Consider the following 10,868-nt stretch of genomic DNA (forward strand, 5'->3'; position numbering starts at 1 on the left):
AAACCGTTTCTGCCTGGACTCACAGGGGTACTCTGGGAGGGCAGCTAGAGGTACTGGGAAAAGGCCACATGGAGAAGGAACTCTCCAACTGAACTTTATAACAATTTGAACTGATCAAGAAGCCTCCTGGCCAGAACTCAAGGGAGGGTGTGAATCTGGTGTGCAGACTCCACAGGCGGGAATAGAAGGAAAGCCACACTTGATTTCGCAGCTGGGAGGTGGGTAGCCTGGGACAAATTCTCCAGCTCTGCTCACCCACTGCCTGGAAACAGACTCAGTGCTTTTGGAGAGGGCATGGTGGAAGTGAGACAAGCCCTTTGGATTGTGTGGAGCTGGGTGAGGTCTGTGACTGTCAGCTCTCCCCCAATTTCCCTGAAAACCTGCACGACACAGCAGAGACAGTCACAATCCTCCTAGGAACATAACTCCATTGACCTGGGAACCTCACCCCAATCTCCCACAGCAGCTGTAGCAAGACCTGGCCAAGGAGAGTCTGAGCTCAGACACACTTAGCCCTGCCCCCACCTAATGGTCCTTCCCTACCCACCTTGGTCACTGCAGAGGGCATATACTCTTGGGAGTTCTAGGGGCCCGCCTATCACCTGTTCCTCCCCATTCGACCACAGCTGGTGCTCTCTGGAAAGTGCCACCTCCTGGCAGGGGGCCAACCAGCACAAAAATAGTGCATTAAACCACCAAAGCTAAGAACCTTCACAGAGTCCATTTCACTCCCCTACCATGGCAACCAGAACAGAAATGAGATAAACAGCAATACAGTAATAGCGGGGGACTTTAATACTATGCTGACAGCACTAGACAGGTCATCAAGATAGAGAGTCAACAAAGAAACAATGGATTTAAACTGTACCTTGGAACAAATGGACTTAACGGATATATACAGAAAATTCCATCCAACAACCACAGAATATACATTTTATTCAACAGCGCATGGAACTTTCTCCAAGATAGACTCCAAAATACGATAGTCCACAAAACAAGCCTCAATAAATTTAAGAAAATCAAAATTATATCAAGCATTCTTTTAGACCACAGTGGAATAAAACTGGAAATCAACTCCGGAAGGAAACATCAAAACCATGCAAATACATGGAAATTAAATCACCTGCTCCTGAATGATCATTGAGTCAAAAATGAAATCAAGATGGAAATTAAAAAATTCTTTGAGCTGAATGACAATAGTGACACAACCTATCAAAACCTCTGGGACACAGCAAAGGTGGTGCTAGGAGAAAAGCTCATAGCCCTAAACGCCTACATCAAACAGTCTGAAAGAGCACAAACTGACACTCTAAGGTCACACCTCAAAAAAAACTAGAGAAACAAGAGCAAACCAAACTCAAACCCAGCAGAAGAAAGAAAATAACCAAGATCAGAGCTGAACTAAATGAAATTCTAACAAACAAACACATAATACAAAGAATAAATGAAACAAAGCCTGGTTCTTTGGAAAGATAAATAAAATTGATAGACTATTTGTGAGATTAATCAAGAAGAGAGAAGATTCAAATAAGCTCAATTAGAAATGAAACAGGAGATATTACTACTGATACCACAGGAATACAAAAGATTATTCAAGGCTGCAATGAACAGCTTTATGCACATAAACTAGAAAACCTAGAAGAGATGGATAAATTCCTGGAAAGATACAACCCTACTAGCATAAATCAGGAAAAATTAGGTACCCTGAACAGACCAATAACAGGCAGTAAGATTGAAATGATAATTTAAAAATTACCAACAAAAAGAAGTCCAGGACCAGATGGATTCACAGCAGAATTCTACCAGACATTCAAAGAATTGTTACCAATCCTTTTGACACTATTCTACCAGATAGAGAAAGAGGGCGCTGTCCCTAAATCATTCTATGGATCCAGTGTCACCCTAATGCCAAAACCAGGAAAAGGCATAACCAAAAAAAAAAAATACAGACTGATATCCCTGATGAACATAAATGCGAAAATCCTTAAAAAATACTAACTAACCGAATCCAACAACATATCGAAATGATAATCCACCATGATTAAGTGGGTTTCATACCAGGGATGCAGGAATGGTTTAACATACGCAACTCAATAAATGTGATATACCACATAAACAGAATTAAAAACAAAAATCACATGATCATCTCAATAGATGCAGAAAAAGCATTTGACAAAATCCAGCATCGCTTTATGATTAAAACTCCCAGCAAAATCAGCATACAAGGGTCATACCTCAAAGTAATTAAAGCCATCTATGACAAACTGACAGCCAACATAATACTGAGTGGGGAAATGTTGAAAGCATTCCCTTTGATAACTGGGACAAGACAAGGATGCCCACTCTCACCACTCCTCTTCAACATAGTACTGGAAGTCCTAGCCAGAGCAATCAGACAAGAGAAAGAAATAAAGGGCATCCAAATTGATAAAGAGGAAGTCAAACTGTCACTGTTTGCTAATGATATGATCGTTTACCTAGAAAATCCTAAGGACTCCTCCAGAAAGCTCCTAGAACTGATAAAAGAATTCAGCAAAGTTTCTGGATACAAAATTAATGTATACAAATCAGTAGCTCTTCTGTACACCAACATCAACCAAGCAGGGAATCAAATAAAGAATTCAATCCCTTTTACAATAACTGAAAAAAAATAAAATACTTAGGAATATACCTAACCAAGGAGGTGAAAGACCTCTACAAATTAAACTAGAAAACACTGCTGAAAGAAATCATAGACAACACAAACAAGTGGAAACACATCCCATGCTCATGGATGGGTAGAATCAATATTGTGAAAATGACCATACTGCCAAAAGCGATCTACAAATTCACTGTGATCCCCATCAAAATACCACCATCATTCTTCACAAAATTAGATAAAAAAATACTAAAATTCATATGGAACCAAAAAAGAGCCCAGATAGCCAAAGCAAGACTAAGCAAAAAGAACAAACCTGGAGGCATCACTTTACCTGATTTCAAACTACACTATAAGGCCATAGTCACCAAAACATCATGGTAGTGGTATAAAAATAGACACATAGACCAATGGAACAGAATAGAGAACCCAGAAATGAAGCCAAATACTTACAGCCAACTGATCTTCGACAAAGCAAACTAAAACAAAGTGGGAAAAGGACACCCTTTTAAACAAACGATGCTGGGATAATTGGCTGGCCACGTGTAGGAGAATGAAATTGGATTATCACCTTATACAAAAACCAACACAAGATGGATTAAGGACTTAAACCTAAAACCTGAAACTCTAAAAGTTCTAGAAGATAACATTGGAAAAACCTTTCTAGACATTGGCTTAGGCAAAGATTTCCTGACCAAGAACCCAAAAGCAAATGCAATAAAAACAAAGATAAATAGCGAGGACCTAATTAAACTGAAGAGCTTTTGCATGGCAAAAGGAACAGTCAGCAGAGCAAACAGACAACCCACAGAGTGGGAGAAAATCTTCACAATCTATACATCTGACAAAGGACTAATACCCAGAATCTACAACTAACTCAAACAAATCAGCAAGAAAAAAACAAACAATCCCATCAAAAAGTGGGCTAAGGACATGAATAGACAATTCTCAAAAGAAGATATACAAATGGCCAACAAACATGAAAAATTGCTCAACATCACTAATGATCAGGGAAATGCAAATCAAAACTACAATGTGATACCACCTTACTCCTACAAGAATGGCCATAATCAAAAAATAAAAAAATAGTAGATATTGGTGTGGATGTGGTGAACAGGGAATACTCCTACACTGCTGGTGGGAATATAAACTAGCACAACCTCTATGGAAAACAGTGTGGAGATTCCTTAAAGAACTGAAAAGTAGAATTATCATTTGACCCTGTAATCCCACTACTGGGTATCTACCCAGAGGAAAAGAAGTCATTATACGAAAAAGATACTTGCACACTCATGTTTATAGCAGCACAATTCGCAATTACAAAATTGTGGAACCAACCCAAATGTCCATCAATCAACGAGTGGATAAAGAATCTGTGAGATAGATAGATAGATAGATAGATAGATAGATAGATAGATAGATAGATAGATAGATAGATAATAGATAGATAGACAGATAGATATGGAATACTATTCAACCATAAAAAGGAATGAGTTAATGGCATTCACAATAACCTGGAAGAGATCGGAGACTATTATTCTAAGTGAAGTAATTCAGGAACAGAAAACCAAACATCGTATGTTCTCACTCATAAGTGGGAGCTAAGCTAAGCTATGAGGATGCAAAGGCATAAGAATGACACAGTGGACTTTGGGGACTCAGGGGGAAAGGGTGGAAAATGGGTGAAGGATAAAAGACTAGGTTAGGATGCTGTGTATACTTCTGGGGTTATGGGTGCACCAGAATCTGACAAATCACCACTAAAGAACTTACTCATGTAACCAAACACCATCTGTTCCCCAATAACCTATTGAAATAAAAAAAAAATAAAAACAATGATGAGGGTAAGATCATAAAGGAGGTAAGGAATCTGTGATATAGGGTTTGACTTGGCTTTGGTTAACTGATATTATGAACACATAGGAATATCCTTGCTGCTAAACATTGTCTGGTAAGTAGTGTACTCTAACTTCTGTCATAACATACAGATGTTAATGACCTGATTCTAGTTGCTTTATACTGATATATGGACTCATATGTCAGGAGCAGGAGAGACTTTAGTAAGATTAGATAGTTGTGAATAAGGAGGTGGCTCTTTATTCGATTAATGGGTTAAAAAGACATCTGCTTTGCTTATGAGAATCTTTCTAGCTATTTGAAGTCTGTTCATTGTTATTGTTTCTATATATTTTATGTCTTTTAGACAGTGTATATATTTTGTCTTTTTTCTCTACTGGATTATTGCATTGTGATTAAGGTGATAAGATTATAGATAAAGTAAATCAGTATTTAGGTGGCCCCAATGTTAGGCTATATAATACCTACAGCATTTGGAATAGGCCCAAAATGTCACTTAATTGCTCATTTTTCTTTTCTCCTGACCCTGTGAACCTTAATATCCTTGTTTTGACTACCTTTGAGTGATCCAAATTTCCTTAACTTGTGTTAGAAATTTGAACTGTATGTGCTGTGAGGCTAAATTTTAGGAGCTTCAATATCACAAATGATATTGAAGTTATGTTTTATCCAGTTATGGGGGAAGTGAAATATTACTATGGCATTTGCAAATTTAGAGAAGTCCTAAAGATCTTAGGTCACATCTCTTGAATATCAAGTGTCAATTCACACACCTCTAGACTGAAGATAATAATACCTGTATCTTATGATTGTGAAACCTAAATAAGATCATGTATGAAATAGGAGTGACAAAAATAAATTGAAATGTAGACGTGGTGTGACTTAATGGGTTTACAGTTTGTGATTTAAGGTCAAAGAATTCAGGATGTTTGCTTTTGAAGTGGGGGTCCGTTTTTCCAAATAGAAGTCATTAAAACATAAGTAAGGATCTGTGGATACCAAGAAGCAATGATAGGAATTAATAAAGTATGCTACAGTTTAGGTTTTAATGACCTACTTGTAGACATTCCAATTAGATTCAAGTAACTTCTCTTTTTGATTATTGCATATTTTTCTCTTTGTCTCAAGGATGTCCAGTATTGGATTTGATTCCAGTGACTTCTGTTGAGATCACATCTCTTGATTATCCTAACAGTTATCTCAACATGCTGAATTACACTTGGACTTTTTATTCCACATCAGTAAATAAAATGAAGGCCATGATTAAAGACTTGATAACAGAAGAATCTTTGAACTGTGATTGGGATTATACAATATTTATGATTGACCATATCAGCTATCAATACTACTTTGTAAATTGATCTTTCTTAAATGGCTTACACTAACTGGCACCAAGTATTTATATAATGAATATACATGTAACACATGACCTACATTGGCCTTGGGAACAATAGCATTTGTTGTCAGTGATTTCTCATCAGATCCTTCATTAGAATCCTAGAGCATTATTGAGCACAGTTGGATGAGTATGAGATCACACTCACTGGATCTTGATTCCTTCCCAATCCTGGCTTGTCTTGACTTTTTAGTACAAAAATTCCTATCTCATTTAACCATTAGTTGGCACTCTTGTTTTTGTCCAGATGCCATATGTTTTAAAGGATTTTATTTCCTAAATGGCATTTTTAGATGGTAACTTTTTTGAAAATGTATTTACTCAATGTTACCAGTATCAGGTTTTATACTCATAATAGAGATGGCCCTTTTTAGACCTCAGATAAATTAAAGTGGAGAAAAGTTCCATTAGCCAGAATAATCTTTACCGATGAGTGGTGCTGAGGACTAAGAAATTAATGGTTGGAGGTGCTGGGAGTCAAACTCAGGGCCTTGTACATGAGAGGCACCTGTCTACCAGTGAGCTACACTCACTTACCAAGCTTGAATAATCTTTAGAAATGTATTGGTCACATAGTGTCTGTCATGCTTGAGCATTTGGCAGTATTCCATCATGAGACTGACTCATAGAGGGAAACTTTTTGAAACATTTTGTAATCGAGTATTGCATCAACTTCTCTAGTTTCCTCTTAGTTCTGCCACTTAGGACACCATTAAAATCCATTTATTGCAGAGGTCAAGAGGAGGATTTTGATGCTTTCTTTTTCCAGGGACCTTGACCCCTCCTATGATAGTTCCAGATTTATAACACCAATAAGTTCAGAATTTTGCTTTGAAGTTCCAAAGTTGCCTAACTTTCCTATCAGTAAGTATGGCTCTTATTAGATTATAAAGCAATTGGAGTATGGAGGAGGGGAAGATTTATAAGTTCAAGCTATTGGTTTTCCTTAAGATGAACCATGGGTCTCCATAGCACCATACTCTTCAACCCTAATTCCTGTCAATACCCTTTCACCAAAGACCCTAGAAATGTACCTGTAGTTGAACAAATTGCATTTAGCACTCATTGCAGAGAGGGAGTATACACACCATGGAAAACCATGGGGTATCTCAGTAAGAAGGTGTTAGAAAAACCTATAATAGAGTTAGAGCTTTGGGTAGTTTTGGAGAGGGTCTAAGGAAATGGAATTTGTTCTGAATTGGTTTCTGTCAGGAAGTAGAGCAATTTTACAATGGCTATCTCAGTCAAAAGGAGGCCTGACTAGAGTAAGGATAAAACTGTAACTGGTAAAGCTATAGCAGTTCCTCATTTTAGCCAAGAGAGGGAGGAGAGTGGTATTTTGGTGGTTGCACACAGCCGTTTTTTGTCTTACCTTATCATAGACTAGCACCATCCTGTCTGCTGTTGATGTCCTGTGAGACAGTGTATGTCCAACAGGAAAATAACATGGTCCAGCTGCGAGCATCAGACCAGGTTCTCTGTATGTCAGGGACTGCTTTTCTCTTTCTCACTCTTTAATATTCTCCAAACTGGTAACATCATTCCTCTTTAAAAGCTCAGATTAATCAAAATTTCAGAGGTGTCAAATGATTACAAATGAGACAACCTGAATTTCTGTAATGAGCCTGTGTAATTCTATATAACAGTGAAGGCATTTGCATTTATTTGTGAGCTCGCACAATTTTACTTCAATGAACCATGAAATTTCTGTAAAGATTTTGGACCTAATGAATATAGACCCCTGTTGCTACTCTCCTGGCTTCCCCGTTAGCTAGGCTATCACCCCATTCAAGCTGCTATAACAAATACCATAGCTGAGTGGTTTCCAAACAACAAATATTTATTTCTCACAGTATGGAGGCTGAGAAGTCCAGGATCCAGGTGCCAGCAGATTTGGTGCCTGCTAAGGGCTCACTTTCTGGTTCTTAGGCACAGCCCATTCTCACTGGGTCCTCACATGGAGGAAGAGGCCTCTAACCAAGCACATTCTGTCTCAAGTTTCACTTCCTCAATCATTCAAATGCTACCTTACCTGAGACCTCCTCTATCATACAATCTAAATAGCCTTCCTTAACCTTTTCTTCTAGGGATTGATCATGGCCTGATGGAGTATTATCTTTCATTCATTTATAATTTGTCTCTTCTACCAGAATTAAAATTTCCTGGCACCAGAACTTTGTCTCTTTTGTTCTTGCTGTATCCTCAATGTCTAAAGCACTGCTTGACAGAAAAGATTTGATTTTTAAAAGAAAAAGTGGAAAAAATGGCCCTGAATGAGGGAAGAGCTTGGTAACTTAGGGAACTGTCAGAGGTCAGAGTGACTAGAGATTGAGCAAGGACAGACTAGAATGAAGTGGGGTGGTGGAGCAGAGAGGCTTTCTCCAATTGTGCAGCTCAGGCTATGATAGTGACTTTGAATTTTATTCCAGTTCAATAGGAGGTCATCATAAGTTTTGACAGGGGAGTAATTTGAAGGCTGATCTGGAGTGACAAAGTGAATTGTGTCTACAGTTATGAGGCTCTTGTCTACACCTGCACTGTCCAATCCATGTTGCTATTTAAATGTAAATTAGTTAAAATGAAGTAAAATGTGACAATACCAACATTTCAAGTGCTCAGTAGCTACATGTAGTGAGTGACTACCATATTGGACAGCAAAGATATAGAAAGCTCCATCACTGCAGAAAGTTCTATTGCACTGTTTTAGACAATAGATGATGTTGCTTTAGAGGAGGATAACAATAATGGAATGCAAGTGAAGTAGACAGATCTGGAGATAGAATGGAGAGGATTTCCTGATGGATTGAATATGGAATTCAGTATGCAAATCAAGAATGACTCTTAGGTTTATGATGTGAGACACTGGAGGAAGCATTTACGGAGATGGAAAATATGACAGGGAGAAAAAGATTTATAGAGAGATATCTGTTTGGGCCATGCTAAAAACATTGCTCTGATATATCCAGATTGAGTTGCCACTAGTTAGCTAGAGATAGAACTCTTGAGCTAGTGGAGGATTTGGAGCTATAGACATCAGTTTGGGACTTTTCAGTTTCTTACTAATTTAGTTATCCTTTCTCCTACGTCGTCTATCTTCTCTATCATTCTCATCAGTTTCAAACATGTTCTAATATTATCTATCATTTAAAACAAACTAAAACTAATGTAAGTCAGCAATTATCCCATTTCTCTGCTTCCTTTTAAAGCAAAATTTCTCACTTTTTAAAGGGTTGATGGATTTAGAAAGTTTATGGGATCAATGGCTTAGAAGGTCATGGTGAGATTAAATAATTATAGCAAAGAAATATTAATATACTTAGGAGGTGGTGATTTAGAAAGTGGTCTGTTTGAACTAATTCCAGAGGTGTCAAATGATTACAAATTCAGAGCAGTGATAGTAAAGAATTAAAAGATAAAGGGAATCATAGTACCATAGTACTAGCTGAGTCTCACAAGTTCTTTACAGTTGGTGTGCAATCTGGTTACTAAATATTTTGAATATCCCCCTTGGTCAAACACAAATTTAAGGAACATTGGCAAACTGGAGTGCATCCAAAGAGCATAATGAGCAGGATGTAGAAGGGTGTGGACATCCTGGGCATGTTTACCCTGGAGAAGAGAGAAGACAGAAGGATCATAATTCTTCTTTTTAAATATACATGGAATTCTCATGGAGAGGTTCTCAGGCCATGCACAAAACTTGTTCTGCTTAATATTATCTAATAACTTATTAAATATTTACCATTATCCAGGCATTGTCGAGCTAAGACCCAATCTCATGAAGATGAAAACTCTTAATCTTTTAACAATCTTATGTAGGTTGGTTACATTATCTTCATTTTAAATATGAGACAAGCAAGTCACAAAACTGTTAAATAAATTGCCTCCAGTGACATCACTAATAAGTAGAAAACGTGGGACTCAACTGGAGCACTCTGTGTTCTCTGCCACTATTCTAACCACGTGGTAGTCATCACATTGATGCCTTTTGACACAAGGAGAGGAAGAACAGTCTAGAAATTAGATCAGTTTAAAAGGAGAAAATGCTGATAAGTTCCAGGTCATATCTTCAAGACGAGCATTATATGTTTTGGATTATTTTAGAGTAAACTCTGTATTAGGTGTAATGTTCAACTTAATAATCTAGGAGCCTGTATTTAAACTAGCCCCTTTTCCAGCCACCTATCTTCAACCTACAGGCTTTATAAATGTGTTTTCTGTATTTCTGTCTAAGTCATCAATGAAATACCGTACTCGGTGGAACCGAAGATAGAATCATTTCCATACCATTTAGACCTTCCCTCCAGGTTAACATTTCTCGTATGGTTATTTAATCACCTGTGGAACTTCCTAGCCACATAATTATCTACGTACCATTTGCTATCTGTTCACAGGGACATCACAGGCACTTTATTAAGTGCTTCATTGAAGTCAAGGTTCATTAAGTTCATCCCATTCCCCCTAGCCACCATCTAATTAGCTCTTTTAAAAAGTGAAATTAGGTTAATTTAATGTGGCGTGTTAAGGATCTCATGTTGCCTTCTCATGACCACTGATTCCTCCTCCAAGTGTTCAAAAACCATCTGTCTAATAATTTGCTGTAAAAATTTTGCTGAGGTTTATTTTCGTTTAACAAATATGTATAATACTTTGTAAATACCAATTGATTTAATCCTAAGCAAATGTTGTTTTTATCTACATTTTGCAGATGAGAATACTGAGGCACAGACAGAGATTGAATAACTTGCCATATAGTTAATATGGCAGGTTATTATGGAGTTATTATCTCCATTTTGCAGATGAGATTATCGAGGCACAGAGAGAGGTTGAGTAGCTTGCCATATAGTTAATAAGGGATAGAGTTGGTTCAAACCAGCAGTTTGGTTTTAGAATCTGTGCCTGTAAGCACTAAGCTATGTCCCTTCACTGACAGGACTTTGGAAACCCCTACACCTCTCTGTTTTTCTCTGTCTCCTA

At 37.6% G+C, this 10,868-nt stretch overlaps 2 protein-coding genes across 4 annotated transcripts in view; one reads left to right on the forward strand and one right to left on the reverse strand.

Annotated features, from left to right (window-relative positions):
• Positions 1-7,820, forward strand: part of OVCH1 (ovochymase 1) — a 75,774-nt gene extending 67,954 nt beyond the window's left edge. The window contains 1 exon segment of the mRNA XM_055357880.1: positions 7,745-7,820. Within this exon segment, the coding sequence (XP_055213855.1) occupies positions 7,745-7,820 (76 nt within the window).
• Positions 1-10,868, reverse strand: part of LOC134756566 (uncharacterized) — a 103,309-nt gene that overhangs the window by 57,594 nt on the left and 34,847 nt on the right. The window lies entirely within an intron of this gene.

This window comes from Gorilla gorilla, chromosome 10 (assembly GCF_029281585.2).
Source record: "Gorilla gorilla gorilla isolate KB3781 chromosome 10, NHGRI_mGorGor1-v2.1_pri, whole genome shotgun sequence".
Classification (NCBI taxonomy): Eukaryota; Metazoa; Chordata; class Mammalia; order Primates; family Hominidae; genus Gorilla; species Gorilla gorilla.